The sequence below is a fragment of the Oryctolagus cuniculus genome, chromosome 10 (assembly GCF_964237555.1).
Source record: "Oryctolagus cuniculus chromosome 10, mOryCun1.1, whole genome shotgun sequence".
Lineage (NCBI taxonomy): Eukaryota > Metazoa > Chordata > Mammalia > Lagomorpha > Leporidae > Oryctolagus > Oryctolagus cuniculus.
The window spans coordinates 52,481,439-52,497,562 of NC_091441.1; the positions used below are offsets into that span (position 1 = coordinate 52,481,439).

The 16,124-nt window shown below is 40.5% G+C and overlaps 1 protein-coding gene across 5 annotated transcripts in view; it reads left to right on the forward strand.

The window, feature by feature from the left end:
- ZNF521 (zinc finger protein 521) overlaps positions 1-16,124 on the forward strand; it is a 297,436-nt gene that overhangs the window by 30,169 nt on the left and 251,143 nt on the right. For all 5 annotated transcript variants that reach the window (XM_008261154.4, XM_017344089.3, XM_070050372.1 and 2 more), the window contains one exon: positions 2,053-2,232. In XM_008261154.4, coding sequence (XP_008259376.2) covers positions 2,053-2,232 — 180 coding nt within the window. The remainder of the gene's footprint in view (positions 1-2,052; positions 2,233-16,124) is intronic.

The window sequence follows — 16,124 nt, forward strand, 5'->3', positions numbered from 1 at the left end:
AGCCGTCCCTCGCTGCCTTCCAGGGTAGCATTAGCAGAATTGAAAGTAGAGATGAGGTTTGAAACAGGCACTCTGACTTGAGATGCAGATGTCTCAAGGGATGGCTTAACCCCTCCACCAAATGCCTGTTCTGAAATGTATTTATATGAAAATCATCACATTGATCATAGTCATATTAAAAAAGTAACTATAGATATTGAAGGTACTTCAGAGAGTTCATGAAAAAATAAAATTAAAAGATGTTTATTTTAGTGCAGTTTTTTTTTAAATCCATGCAGTTTTTCATAATATGTGTTTTCCCCGAAATTTTGAACCCCCCCCCATATTTCTTAGATATCTTTTTTTTTCTGGGGGGGGGTAGGCAGCAGGAATCAGGGGTGGTGGGGGGAGAGTTCCCATCTACTTATTTATTCCCTAATGCCCACAAAGGCTAGGCCAGGGCCAGGAGCTGGGAACTTAGTCCATATCTCCCAATAGGTGGCAGGGACTGAATCACTTGAGCCATCACCTGTTGCTTCCCAGGGTCTACATTGCCTGAAGCTGGAGCCAGGATTAAAGCCATGCACTTTGATACAGGAAGTAGGTATCTTAACCACGAGTCCACGTGCTGCCCCAGGACAACGCTTTTGTGACTATGTCGTTGACTAGTCAAGTAGAAATTTCTAGTTTGATTTCACTCTGAGACATTATTTCTGACATTGGAGGACTTTTTTTCTGCTAGAAATTAGACGTTAGTATCCCATACATTAAATAACTGATTTTATTATCTTAATTTTCCCAAAGGAAGCATATATATTATCCCCTACCTCCCTCCCCCAGCCTCTCCTCCCCGCACCCTCCCTACCCCATGCTGAGAGGAGGAGTCCTGGTACCAGGGTGTTTGGAGGTGCATCTCCAACACGATCAGAGAACAGCATAAATAACCACAATAATTTACTGGACTCTAAGTAAAAACATTATATGTGGATGACCCTTTTGTTAGCCTTGCTGGTTGTATTTCATTCTTGGGGTTAAAATGGAACTACTTTTAGTTTCCTCAGTCTTCATTTTTTTCAGCATTGATAATGCCAACTCAAGTTGTTGACTTGTTTATAATTTGTACTTGCTCTTCATATATTTGGTTTCATATTTTTGAAAACAAGAAACATGCAAATATATTTACATTTTAATTTGTGAGAATGTTCTGCTGTGTGTGGTGGAGCTTATTTTGCCATTGGTTGCCTAGCATATAATGGAGTAACTGTGTGTTTTGACCAGTTTAAAAGTAAAGTTCGATTTCAGGCCAATAGTAATTGGCTTAGCTTATTCTAGACTTTTGCCTAATTCTGGTAATTTCCAATGAAAGAATATATTTAGCAGGTTGTGGCATAGTGGGTAAAGCCTCTGCCTGCGGTGCCAGCATCCCAGCTGCTTCACTTCCCATCCAGCTCCCTGTTGATGTGCCTGGGAAAGCAGCAGAAGATGGCCCAAGTGCTTGGGGCCCTGAATGCACATAGGAGACCTGGAAGAAACTCAGGGCTCCTGGCTTTGGCCTGGCCCAATCCTGGCTGTTGCAGTCATCTGGGGGAGTAAAACAGTGTATGGAAGATCTCTCTTTTTGTCTCTGTGTGTCCCTCTCTCTGTAACTAACTTTCAAACAAATAAATAAAATTTTTTAAAAAGGAGTTAATTCTTAATCACAGTGTTTTTTCCCCATTACAATAGAGATTGTTTAATTTAAAAGTGATTTATCTCTCTCTTTTAAGCAAAGCCTCCTAAAAGGTTACGGAAAAAATGACAAATTAAATTCTATGGGTGGATGAGTTATTTGACGGGAAAGTAGGAAAAGGGCTACATGGTGGGAAAAAGGAAGAACTCTTTCAATAATCACAAGCCAAAAAATTTTGGGGAAGGCTCACTTTTTGATCCTTCTGTAAGAAAATCTGCACCGCGACCCTCCTGTCGCAGCTTCAAGGAAGACGGTGTGTCTGTTTTTGTTAGCAAGAAGATTAAACGTTACTTTAAAAGAACCTGTCTTTAAACCCCACACTTACATCCTTGATTTTCTTTCAGACCCCAACTGTAAACTTGAAGACAAGACTGAAGATGGAGAGGCAATAGACTGTAAGAAGAGGCTGGAAGACGGGGACGAGTTAGAAGACGAAGCTGTGCACAGCTGTGACAGCTGCCTCCAGGTGTTTGAATCGCTGAGCGATATCACAGAGCACAAGATTAATCAATGTCAGCTCACAGGTAAACAATACTTAGCACTTCTTGTCTTCGCATACTGTTCCATTTCTCAATTTTTTCAGTTAGTCCTTTTATGTGTTTGTCTCTTCCAATTATTTCACTCCTCCACTTGAATACCTAGGTAAGTCCAGGGGCGGTTTTCAAAGAAGTCTGGGTTGACTCTTTAGTGTTATAATCCTTCTTATATCTTGAATTGTACATAGACTTTTAATATCTAATGGATATATTTCCTTTCCCTTTTTTACCACGCTGATACCATATAAGAGCAAAGTCTACTATTGGATGACCAAAATAGTTTAAAAAAACCCTTTTGTATACTTTTTTCAAAGAAATGTAGCATATATGAGCTTATCTTAGCTTAAATATCATGTCTTCAAGGAAAATTTCCCTGATCTCTTTCTGCCTGAGTTAGCTATACTTTTTGTGTTCCTGTAAAGTCTGATACTTAATCTTTATTTATTTATTTTATTTGAGAGGCAGAGACAGAGAGAGTTCTATCCACTGATTCACTCCCAAATGCCCTTAAGATCCTGGTGTGGACCAGGCTGAAGTGGGAGCTGGGAACTCAATCTGAGTCTCTCAGGTGTGTGTCAGGGACCTAAGTACTCGAGCCGTCACCTCTTTTGGTGCACATTAGCAGAAGGCTGGACTAGAACTGGGGCTGGGACTTGAACCCAGGCATTCCCATTTACGAGGCAGGCATTCTAAGACTGTCTTAACTGTTATGCCAAACACCAACCTCTATGCTCTCTCTTCTTCTTCTTCTTTTTTTTTTTTTTTTAAGATTTATTTATTTACTTGAAAAGCAGAATTACAGAGAGGCAGAGGCAGAGAGAAAAAGAGAGCTTTTCCATCTGTTAGTTCACTCCCCAAGTGGTCAGAACAGCCAGAGCTGGGCTAGGAGCCAAGAGCTACTTCCAGGTCTCCCACGCAGGCACAAGGGCCCAAGGACTTGGGACATCTTCTACTGTTTTCCTAGGCCACAGCAGAGAGCTGGATCAGAAGTGGAGCAGCCAGGAATGGAACTGGTGCCCAAATGGGATGCTGACACTGCAGGTGGTAACTTTACCTGCTATGTCACAGCACCATCCCCTCTATTCTCTTTTAAAAAACACTTGGCTCTCCATTCCTGTGGGTTCTGCATCCATGGGTTGACCCACCTATGGATTGAAAATAATTGGACATTGGCAGGTACCACGGCTCAATAGGCTAATCCTCCTCCTGCGACGCCGGCACACCGGGTTCTAGTCCCGGTCGGGGCACCGGATTCTGTCCCGGTTGCTCCTCTTCCAGGCCAGCTGTCTGCTGTGGCCCAGGAGGGCAGTGGAGGATGGCCCAAGTGCAGGATGGCCCTGCACCTGCATGGGAGACCAGGAGAAGCACCTGGCTCCTGGCTTCAGATCAGCGCGGTGCGCTGGCCGCAGTGCGCTGGCCGCAGCAGCCATTGGAGGGTGAACCAACGGAAAAGGAAGACCTTTCTCTCTGTCTCTGTCTCTCTCTCATTGTCCACTCTGCCTGTCAAAAAAGAAAAAGAAAAAGAAAATAATTGGACAGGATGGCACCGCAGCTCTCTGGGCTAATCCTCTGCCTGTGGCGCCGGTATTCTGGGTTCTAGTCCCGGTTGGGGTGCCGGTTCTTTCCTGGTTGCTCCTCTTCCAGTCCAACTCTCTGCTGTGGCCTGGGAGGGCAGTGCAGGATGGCTCAAGTGCTTGGGCCCTGAACCCACATGGGAGACCGGGAGGAAGTACCTGGCTCCTGGCTTCGGATTGCCATAGTGGCCATTTGTAGGGTGAACCAACGGAAAGGAAGACCTTTCTCTGTCTCTTTCACTGTCTAACTCTGCCTGTCAAAAAAAGAGACATGAATCAGGTCATAATAATCTCCTTGTTTTGTAACATTCTTTAAAAAAAAAAAAAAGAAAAGAAAAGAATTGGAAAAAAAAAAGTGCTGTACCAATGTGTCCAGGCATTTTTCTTTTCTTTTTTCTTTTCTTTTCTTTTTTTTTTTTTTTTTTTGACAGGCAGAGTGGACAGTGAGATAGAGAGACAGAGAGAAAGGTCTTCCTTTTTGCCGTTGGTTTACCCTCCAATGGCCGTCGTGGCCGACGCGCTGCTACCGGCGTATAGCGCTGATCCAAAGCCAGGAGCCAGGTGCTTCTCCTGGTCTCCCATGCAGGTGCAGGGCCCAAGCACTTGGGCCATCCTCCACTGCCCTCCCAGGCCACAGCAGAGAGCTGGACTGGAAGAGGGACAACCGGGACAGAATCTGGCGCCCCGACTGGGACTAGAACCCGGTGTGCCGGTGCCGCAGGTGGAGGATTAGCCTATTGAGCCGTGGCGCCAGCCCAGGCATTTTTTTCTTGTCATTATTCTGTAAACAATACAGCATGACAACTATTTACATAGTACTGTTGCTGTATTAGGTGTTAAAAGTAATCTGGAGAAGATGTAAAGTGTGTGGGCGAAGGTGTGTAGGTTTTGTGGAAATATTAGCTCATTTTATGTGTGGGTTTTGCTGATCCACAGATTTTGGTATTAATGGGGGTCCAAGAACCAATCTGTATGGATACTGCAGGATGATAGCCAGTTTAGATAGATGTAATTTGTTTCTTACTATTTGAATCTGACATTGTCTCTCTCTGTCTCTCTCTCTCTGTTTCTCACTCTGTTTTCCTAGCACAAATCTTTGCATAATCCTGTATAGAAAATGTATTTATTAGGCAAGTGGTTCTCAGTTTTCTGCAGAATATGTATGTTTTTGCAAGATTTTAATAGGTGTTCCATTATAGCTAGGCTTCCTGGATAGATTTTTGTGGAAATGTTGGATTAAATCCAGTTAAAAAGACTTTTTTATAAATGTGCACTGGGGCTCTTCTCTTCAAGAAGGGAGCACAGTAAGCAAGTTTATTAGGCCATAGAGTATCCTTCAGAGAACCCATTATCATTTCTTAGGATGTAAGTTTGAGAATTGATGTTGCCTATATCAATGTTGGCCAAAGGTGTTTTTTTTTTTTTAATAGTTTTTACATGGTGTGTGTGTGGGGGGGGTTGTATGTAACTTTAATTTTGATATAATTCCAGACTTATAGGAAAATTACAAAAGTAATACAAGGAATTCCCATACATTATTTAACTGGTTCACCAACTACTTATATTTTACCCCATTTATTCTTTCCCTCTCCCAACACTTACCATTTTTTCTTACTCATTTGAGAGAAAGTTGGTAACAATAGACCCCAATTAATACATTCTGTGTATTTCATAAAAACAAATACGTTTTCTTACATAACCACAGTATACCTCCCAAAATTGAGAAAGTTAACGTTTAATACTAGTAGATGCTATTGCCCAATCCACAATTAATATTTATATTTCAACAGCTGCTCTGATATGCTTTATAGCTATCATTTTGTGTGTGGGGGGGTGTTGGCAATGGGATTTAAGATCATGCTTAAGATTTGTCAAGTCTCTTTCTCCTTTAAGCTGGAAATGTCTTTCAGCCTTTTTTTGTGTGTCTTGACCATGGAAGCTTTGAAGAGTACCTTCCTGTGACCTTATAGAATGCCCATCACTTGTGTGATATTTCCTGATGACTAAATTCAGGTTATATACCTGCAGCAAGAAGACCAAACAAGTGATGTGCTCTTCTCACTTTGTCAGCTCAGGATGTACATGATGTTGGTTTGTTCCAAGGTTGATGGTAATAACATTGAATACTTGTTTAAGCTGGCAGTCTGCCAACTTTCACCTTTGTAAAGTATAGCAAGAAATTTGTGGGCAAATCTTTGGTATAATGTAAATATCCTCATCGTCATGAAACTCTTCCTACAGTTTTTATACCCATTTAACTTCATAATTTTGGTGCTTATAGTTGGCTTACTATAATTTCTTTCCTTTTTCATTTGATAATTTATTTTTCCATATTATTTTGGATTTTTGGATTTTTCTTATCTAATTTAGTAGATCATAATTCATGACTATCATTATTTTGATGCTTAGATTCTGTTTAGCCAATGGAAGTCTCTTCAGACTGGATCCTGTGTCTCTTTAATATGTCTCTGTCATAATTTGATGATTTATTTTATGGTGCAAACAGATGCTGCAGGAACATCATGCTTGTTTCTTGTCCCAATGTGCAATCAGCTTTTCTGTTATTTTAAAGGACCCCTGGTTAGCTTAAGAGGACCAGGATATTTAGAAGCCAAGATATGAGTGTCATGTATGTTCATTGTTACAGGTGCACCTTTTCAAATAGACATCTAAGCAGCAGAACTAGAAAATGTATATGCATACTTACTGCAACACACATAAGACAAAGTAATATGATTCACAAATTCACACATAAATAAGGATGTGCGTATGTCTCTATTTTTCTCTGTCTTTTCAAAAGCACGTGTTCATATTGTTCCCTCTAATTTAACCCAGCCTGTAGGTTCATGCTTGTCTTTTTCCTTTCTCTATTTGTTACTTCTTTCTTTAATGGAGAACATTTCCATCATTATCAGTGTTCACTCATAAGTTTGAGCCTGGAATATACATTAAGTAGTTTCAGAATTGCCATAACACCATAACACCATGAAAAGCAAAACAACTAACTACATATTTATTATTTTTATAAGTTATTACTATGATTTTAATGTAACATGTATGTATATGAAATTTATACATCATAACTATGTGATTTGATTAATTTTTGACCAGATACACCTGTGACACATTTCTCTCGAGATATAATTTCTTGCATCCCAGAAAGTTTCTTCATGTCCTTTCTGATCAATCATGCTCCACCAGAAGTAACTAGTTTTTAAGTTTTTAAATCAGATTTATTTTGCCTGTTCTAGAATTTCTTATAAAAGGGATCATACAGTAGACACGCTTTTGTGTGTCCAGCTTTTTTTGTTCAGCATAATGTCTATTATTGTCAGTAGTTTGTTCCTTTTGTTGCTGAGTTGCATTCAGCATGTATCACTTCTATACTTGATCTTGGCCAAAAGGCAGAGAAGCGATTGTACCACTTCTAGTATTGTAAGAATATTCTATTATTGATTTTCTAGTCTCTTGTTTGGTAGACATTTGGGTTATTTTTAATTTTTGGCTTTATGAATACAGTAGTGAATCTTCTTAAGTAGATCTTTTTGTGGACATATGTTTTATTTCTCTGGGGTTAATAATGTAGGAGTAGAATTGCCAAGTTACTGAAGGGGAGGGTGTGGAGGTAGGATAGGTTGATCTGTATGAGTAACTTCTAAACCTGTTTCCCAAAAATGGTTGGACTAGTTTACCTCCTGCCAGCAGTGCATCAGAGTTTAGTTGTATATCTTTGCTAACATTTGTGTTGTTAGTCTTAATTCAGGCATTCTGTTGGGTGTGTATTTGTATTCTTTGAGGATTTATTTACATTTTCTAGCTCATAGGCATTTAATTGACTTCATTTAATGCATACTTTCCTCAGAACATAAACTGTCTGAAAGATCCTGTTAAGTGCAAGATAATTGGTGAGATGTTATTTCAGTAGTATAGTTGGCATTTTAGAGGAAGCTTGAGTCATGTAGAATCAACACTAACATATGGTAAAGACCCAGGACCTTGAGCATGGGCGTCTGTAAGTGAGACTGATGTGGTGAGTGTATCCTGAGCCAGCTAGTAGCTGTCTTGTCTTAGGTAAGAGTGGACTGTCTCTCATGTTAAGGGCCACTTTATAAATCAGATAATTTAAAAAACAAGCTTTGCAAATTCCACTTAGTGTTTCATTTTTACTGACTTCCTTGTTTTCCTACGGGTAGCCCTATGAAATAGAATAGAAGCAAAGGACATTATTTCTGTCTCATACAACTTTTATAACATCTGTGTAGAAGATGCAAGATTTTCCATACATGGTATGATGAAGATACTACTTATGGGTTAAATAATTGATTGTCTTTTAAAAAAATACATGTAACTCCTAATAAAATATTTGGTTCATTTTGGTCTTAAGCTTGCTAAAAGCAAGGAATCTGGCCTGTGTTCAGTGACCACACATTTTGATCCAAGGTAGGAAAACAGAGCTAATCTGTGACTTACACTGAAGCTCGTGTCAGCAGACCGTAAACTTGCTCCTGTTTGTGTTTATTAAGGATGGTTTCTTGGGGAAGCGGGTGGATTCAGGGGACAAAGTAGAAGTGGAAGGCCAGGGGGAGACAAAGTCAGGATCATTCACGTTTCTCTAAGGTGTTAAAGCTTGAATTGGCCGAAATGGTGCCCTCCAGTCTGATCTGGAATGATTAAAGACACAGGGAAGTGTTTTAATTAGAAGAGAAATAGTATGATTTTACCTTCTTCCTCCTTGCCAGTCTTTCTGGATGGGGGAGGGGTCTTGCTCCCTGTTCTTGAATTCCTACTTTGTCCATGTGCTCCTCCTTGCTTGACTGACAGAGGGCTGGATTTCGCAAAGGAGGGGCTTTCTACTTGTTCCCCCCACCTTTGATTTTGCTCTTTGGATGTTGTATAGTTCTTTTTCATTCTTTTGTCTTTTAACTTCACCCAGTCCCATTTGTGTCATTGTTGATTTTCCTCTGATTCCACTCTTCCTCCAAGACTCTTGTCCACATATTTCCCTGTCCATATATTTCTCCCTCCCTTCTCCCTGCCTGTTCTGTCGTTTCTTGCTACTTTCTCAATTTATTCTCTGCTCTTTGTGCTTTCCCTTCTATTAATCTTGATGTCTACTTATTTGTTTGGCCCTACCCAGCTAGACCATAGGCATCAAGATTTCTTGATGAAAAGTTTGTAGGAAGAAAAAGGGAATTCTGAGTTAGGTTCTGGAGGCTTAATTATAAAATAGAATTAGAAGAGAATACAGTTTTAACTTCTTGATTTGCGGAATAACAGAAAACTGAGGTTTGACATCTATGGTAGTTACTCAGGGTAGTTCTGTTGTGGCTTAGAAATAGGCATAGAAACCCTGCCTGTTTTCTTTCTTTCCTTTGACTGAAAGATGTTTTCTTTGTTTGTTTTTTGGGGGGTGACTTGATATCTGTTCCTTGGTGACTTTCATTCCCAAGGGTGATGCCTATTACTTGGAGAGTCTGCCTTCATGAAAACAGATTCACTCCACATCAGAAATTTTGGAATTCTGGTACAGTCTTGCTCAGTGAGCCTAGACTAAGCCAAACTTTGGAGATGAAGTCAAACATAGAGACATTTGAACCATTCTAGACGCAGATCTGAAAGTCGGCTTGAGGGTTGAATATGTAACCGGTCCTATCATGAGTAGATGCCAGTGTGAATTGAACTCATAAACAGTGATCTAGCAAGGGATGCAAGGACCAAAGGTGTCATCTATACAGTTCTGTTCCCAAAGGGCATTCTGGAATGTGGACACTGTTCTGTGCCAGGAAATGCAAAACAGCCCCGAAAGATAGGAAGGAACAAGGCCACACTCATGCAGATGGGTTCTCTCTTCTCTGCCTCATGGTGCTATTTTCCTCTGGTCTCCAGTCCAACTTGTATAAGTAAGTTACATCTCATCCCCACTTGAAGGAAGAGGGGAAAGGTGAAATAAAAAAAGCAAATCCCTCTGTTGCACTGTAGCATTTGATGGAAGCCACCTGTCTTGCCCCAGCCTTGCTGTCTTTTTCCTGGAGGCTGGGAAGAGAGGAGAGTCAACACTCTAATGCTGTAGGGACTCTCTGATGCAGAAGACAGATTATCAAAATATATATTTAAAGAAGGAAAAGCGCAGAGAACCTCTCATTTCACTAATCCGCAAACCCTATCATTTCTTGCCAGTTCCCTCAGGGGGTGGGGAGGGCTGGAAGCCAGAGGGGTCTCATCACACTTCTCAACAAAGATTTAATAGCAGGGTGCTGTGGGGAAGGCTGAGATTACGGAGACTTTATTATGCTTACAAAACTGAGTAAGAACTAGCATTGTAAATCATCAAAACTAAGCTACACTTAACTGGATAAATGTGTAAAGTGCATTTGGTAATACGCTATGCTTGTTGTTCTGACTCATTTTTTCTCTACTCTCTTGCTAATTTGCAAGAGAGACAACTTGAGTTGTCTGTTAAGTATTCTGTCACATCATTAATGTGAATTGCTCAGGCATAAAGGCAGGAAAAACGCAGTAGGATTGTATTAGTTCTTAACCCTCTGACTGTACTATTGGTTGATGAGTAGATGGACGGACGTGTGGGAAGAAGTCGTCTGTAGTTTGGGGAAACATGTTTGCAGGCCAGATTTATAAAGTGCTAACTGGATTAGTGGCTTCCTTACAATCTTTGCTTCTGTATGGGTGCACATTTTTGAGGAAAATGAACTGAATGGATGACTAGGTGTGGTGCATCAGTCTGAACTAGTATGTTTGCTTAATTTGGTTTTAAAAGTTAAGAGATGTGGTGGGAACTTTACATAATTTTTTGGTGAACTGAAAATGTAGGTATCTGTATTTTTATTCTTTTATTTTTCTTGCCAAGGATTTTTTTAAAAGATTTATTTTTTATTTATTTGAATGAGTTACACAGATAGGTAGAGCCAGAGAGAGAGAGAGATCTTTTATCCATTGGTTCATTCCCCAAATGACCTCAATGGCCAGAGCTGAGCTGATCCGAAGCCAGGAGCCAGGAGCTTCTTCTGGGTCTCCCACAAAGGTACTTCTACTGCCTTCCCAGGCCACAACAGATAGCTGGAACAGAGTAGAGCAGGTGGCACCTGAACCAGCACCCACATGGCCGCCCCATGGATTTTTTTTAAGAAAGTAAAAATACATATATAGTATGGTTATGGCAAATTAAAGAGTGGTTCTGCTGAATAATATAGTCCTTTGACAGCTAGATCTGTTGGTAATGAGAAGAAGGGAAATGAGGATCTCAGACAATGAGGCATCATTTTCTTAGAGGCATATTGAAATTGCTTCCAGAACTTTGTTGTTCTTTTGCTGATCAAATCGCTAGTAGAAATAAATTACATGAAGTAGATGTGATATTTTAACTTTTTAGTTCATGTTATGAAATTATAAGTTTTATTTGCACATTTCTATATTAATTATTCATACTTTGTAATCAAACATTTATATATCAATCACTTATTTCTATGTTAATTATGCTTAAGATACTATAAGTTCCCTTTTCCTGTTTCCCTTCCTTTTGACAAATTCTTGTTTTTTACCTAAAATATTTCTAACTTTTAACTAGTTCATTCTCTAGGTCACCCTCAGCCCCTAAAATGCAGTTTTCTGACCTCCACAGGTTCTGTTCCCAGTCACCTTTTCTACATCCATCTCACTTTTTAATTGTTTTTTAAAGATTTATTTGTTTGTATATGTGTGTGAGAGAGAAAGACAGAGAGGGAGAGAGATCTTCCATTCCCTGGTTCACTCCTCAAGTGGCTGCAACAGCCAAGACTGGGCCAGGCTGAAACCAGGAGCCAGGAATTCCATCAGGGTTTTCTATGGGTGGAAGGGGACAAGCACTTGGGCCATATTCCACTGCCTTCCCAGGAGCATTAGGATTCTGATCCCTGGAGCAGAAGTGGAGCAGCCAGGACTTCTGAGCTAGGATGGTGTCATTGCAGGGGCACCTTAACCTGCTGTGTGGCAATACTTGCCCCACATCTCTCACTTTTTAGATTGGTGGATTCCAAATATTTTTGACTTGAAAAATTCACCTTCATAATAATACACACATATTTATGAATGCATTCCGTAAACGTAAGAACGTAAGCATTGTGTATATATATATATTTTTTTTTTTGTCAGGCAGAGTGGACAGTGAGAGAGAGAGACAGAGAGAAAGGTCTTCCTTTTTACCATTGGTTCACCCTCCAATGGCCGCCGCGGCCGGCGCATCACGCTGATCCGATGGCAGGAGCCATGTACTTATCCTGGTCTCCCATGGGGTGCAGGGCCCAAGCACTTGGGCCATCCTCCACTGCACTCCCTGGCCACAGCAGAGAGCTGGCCTGGAAGAGGGGCAACTGGGACAGAATCCGGCACCCCGACCGGGACTAGAACCGGTGTACCGGCACCACAAGGCGGAGGATTAGCCTAGTGAGCCGCGGTGCCGGCCTAGCATTGTGTAATATTAACAGAAGAGGGCCGGCACTGTGGCGCAATGGGTTAATGCCCTGGCCTGAAGTGCCGGCATCCCACATGGGCGCCAGTTCTAGTCCTGCCTGCTCCTTTTCCGATCCAGCTCTCTGCTATGGCCTGCGCAGTAGAAGATGGCCCAGGTGCTTGGGCCCCTGTACCCATGTGGGAGACCTGGAAGAGGCTCCTGGCTCCTGGCTTCGGATTGGTGCAGCCCTAGCCATTGTGGCTATCTGGGGAGTGAACCAGTGGATGGAAGACCTCTCTCCCTGTCTCTACCTCTCTCTGTAACTCTGTCTTTCAAATAAATAAAATAAATCTTAAAAAAAAATTAACAGAAGAAATTAAAAAAGATAAAAACAATTGAAAAATAATTTCATGTGATCTACTTCCATTTATTTTAATTTTTTTAAAAAAGATTTATTTTATTTATTTGTAAAGCAGAGTTGGGTAGGGGGTGGGTAGAGATAGAAATCTTCCATTTACTGGTTCATTCCCCAGTTGGCTGCAGCAGCCTGGGCTGGGCCAGGTCAAAGCCAGGAAGCCAGGAGCTTCTTCCAGGTCTGCCATATGGGTTCATTTAGGCCATCTTCTGCTTCTTTCCCAGGTGCATTAGCTGGGAGCTGGATCAGAAGTAGAGCAGCCAAGACTTGAACCAGCACCCATAAGGGATGCTGGCATTGCAGGCAGCAGCTTTACCTGTTTTGCCACAACTCCAGTCCCTATTTTAAATCATTTTAATAGCTGTTAGAACTGAAAAAGATATCTCACAAAGCCAGCAAAGAGAGAGCATGTTATTGAATTTCTACATAGGGTTCGCCGTTCTCGGGGGTAGATATAAGTTTGTAATTCCAATACCTTTCCTGATAAACTCCATTTTGTTTTGTCAACTTTTGGTAAGCTATGATTAATCTGTTTCTTTCTTCCCTTGCTTTTCATTTGGTGGCTGATGAAGAGCTTCTACCAGCAGTGGGAGGGCCAGAGTGGCCACTTGGTTGTTGATTACTTGTGCTTGACCATCAATACCCTGCAGTAAAAGAAATTTTAAAGTCAGTTGATCAAAATTTGAGGATTTTGTGTGAATGGGATTAGTTAAAATTAAATAAGATGCTCCCTGAGTCCATTTTGCTGGACATGGTAGAGTGTAGAATTTATGAGACAGGTCGGATGGCTGACTGCAGATTGTCCTTCTCTCCGGAAGGTTTGGTTGTTCCTGGATGGCTGGTTATGAGTCGTGTCCTTTCTGACTGGTCGTGGGATACCCAGAATATCCTCTCTGCCCTAGAATGATGCTCCCTATGTGTCAGAGGCCACTTTTCTTCATGCTAACAGACAACTTAGATTTAGAGAAAGTGCTAGGGTGGATATATCATCCTCTTCATCTGTCAGGGCTGTTGCCGAGTTTTGTGCATTTACCAAAGATATGATGATCATCCATAACTGCTGGTAACTCCTGAGCTGAAGGCTGAGTGAAGTTTTGGAGAAAGTGACCATTCCCTTCCATTAAAAACCTCGTTATTTCCTTGCTGATTTTGATGCCACAGAGTTCTGTGATAGTAGAACCTGGTCTGACATTCTACTCTTGGTATATTTGCAAAATTTTCTACCAAAACCTGGATGTAAAATCATCATTTTTAGGTCCATTTTTCTCACTTTGAATGCTTTTAAGTATTGTATTATAAAAGGGCCACACTGATGAATTATGTTTTCCCAGTATGAATCGATGAGCTATTAATTTACTACAATTAAATATTTTAAATGTTGAAGGGGTAATTTAAGAAATATTTCTCTGTATTTTTAATATCCATTTTTAATGAGGTGTTTTTACTCTCATTCAGCTTTAACAACTTGTGAATCACAAGAAAGCTACTGATTATGGATGGGAAGGATGAAATCTCCTAGTAACAGAAAATAGATGCGTGACACGTGACAAGTAAAACCTAAGCGGGGGAGTATCTTGTATTAGTTATAACTACATTCATAAATGGCTTGCTCCTTGATTTATTTGAATTTTTAAAAATTCGTGTGTTTGAAATGAATAAGAATCCAAGAAGAAAATTGGCAGTATGCATCTGTGCATAAGAAAACATTGCCTTTGGATGTCCATGGAACTACAGCCATTTAAGATAAATGGTTTGCTTTAGTTGTATAACTGATAATAAATATATGATGATCCAATTGTGTGGTTTCAGGATTCATTTGCCCAAAATTGTGAATAAAATGTCAAGAACACAAACCATGGGAGGATATCTTCAAGAATTTCCACCCTCTCCTTGATGGTCACTGATGGTGATTAAAGCTGTCAGTGTGTCCCTGTGGAGAAGTGTAAAAATTATAAATGCAGGGCTGCACTTGGGATGTGGAGACAGTGGGGTCTCTTTGCTGGGGAAGTGGAATTAAGAGATGTACTATTTCTTAGGCCCTCTGCAGCCATGCGATTTATCTGGTGTCCTGGCAGTGCTTAACTATTTGGGTACACTTTTGTGAACGTAAGGGCTCTGCTCCATTTAGCCTTTTCTCACGTGTGAAAATCAACCTGATACAATGTAAAAAAATGAATTATTTACACTTTTCCTGAAAGCACTTAATTTTTTTAAGCACTTTCGTGTTTTTTTGAGGTTCAGTTGTTTATTTTGAAAGTCAATGCTTCAGAATGTTAGCTACTTTCACTATAAGGTAGTGGGGTTGTAAAGAAACCATTAAAAGTAGGCTCTTTCCACACCCTGCTCTTTGTGTAAGTCTCTGGCTGGGGATCTTGTCTTTGGGGAATAGCAGCAATGTCACTGAGATCCATGACCTCTTAATAGGTCTTGGGAGGGGAAGGCAGGACTCCGCTACACTGTGCCTCAGGGCTTAGTTCCTTTAAACTTCAAGGAATTGGACTGGAACTCCTCACTCCTCCTTTCTTTCCACTTTACCTTCAGGGGAAATCGATCGATTCGAGGTGATTATTCCACAAACTCTGAACCCTTTCCCCCTCTTTGTTCCAACTGGAGCTTCTCAAAGTTTAAAGGGATTGAGTCTCCTGGGTGAGTCGTAGAATGAATTTAAGTAGATTATTGGGTAGAACTCTTTGAACACACATTAAAAGTACTCAAAAATATATTTGGAACAGAAGGGAAAATTTGAAGCGAAAGGGTAAAGAAACATTTGTTTCAATATAGTTACAATTATCTGGGATTTCTTTGAGCAAAAGATGAGCTGTTTCTTCAAACTGAGAAAATGACAAAGTCGGTGCAGCCAATGGGCATATGTACAAAATTAGAATGGAGAATAAGACCCTAATAGGACCACAGATGACTATAAAAGACTGGGTTCTTGTGTGTCCTTTGTGCAGCAAGATTCTACTAACTGATGGCTTTCATTTTTTTCTAATTTATTTTTTTTAACAACAACAAGATAACATACACTTAATTCCTTCTTTTTTGGCATGTATGATATATTTGCCGTGTGGACAGTGTAGATAATTTTTGAATTATATTTACTACCATATCAATGAACCACCCCCCCCCTCGCCCTTTTTAAATCTAATTCTTAGACGCTACCTGCCCACAGAGCAGTATTAGCTCCCCCTGGTGACTAAAACAAAAGTGTAAACCAGGAAAATTGGGGTGATGAGTTTCACTAACTTCAGCCTTGAAATGCATGATTAATATTGGGATGCATCCAGTGGCATGTACACTGAACTATTTTCCGAGCTAAAATTTGAATTCACTTTGAGAAACGTCCATTTTGATGTCAGGTTTTCTATGTAATGCCTGCCGCATCTTGTGGCGCGTCCTTGGAACTGTGCCTGTGTTGATGACCCCTGCAGCTCTTGGTTTTCTGATG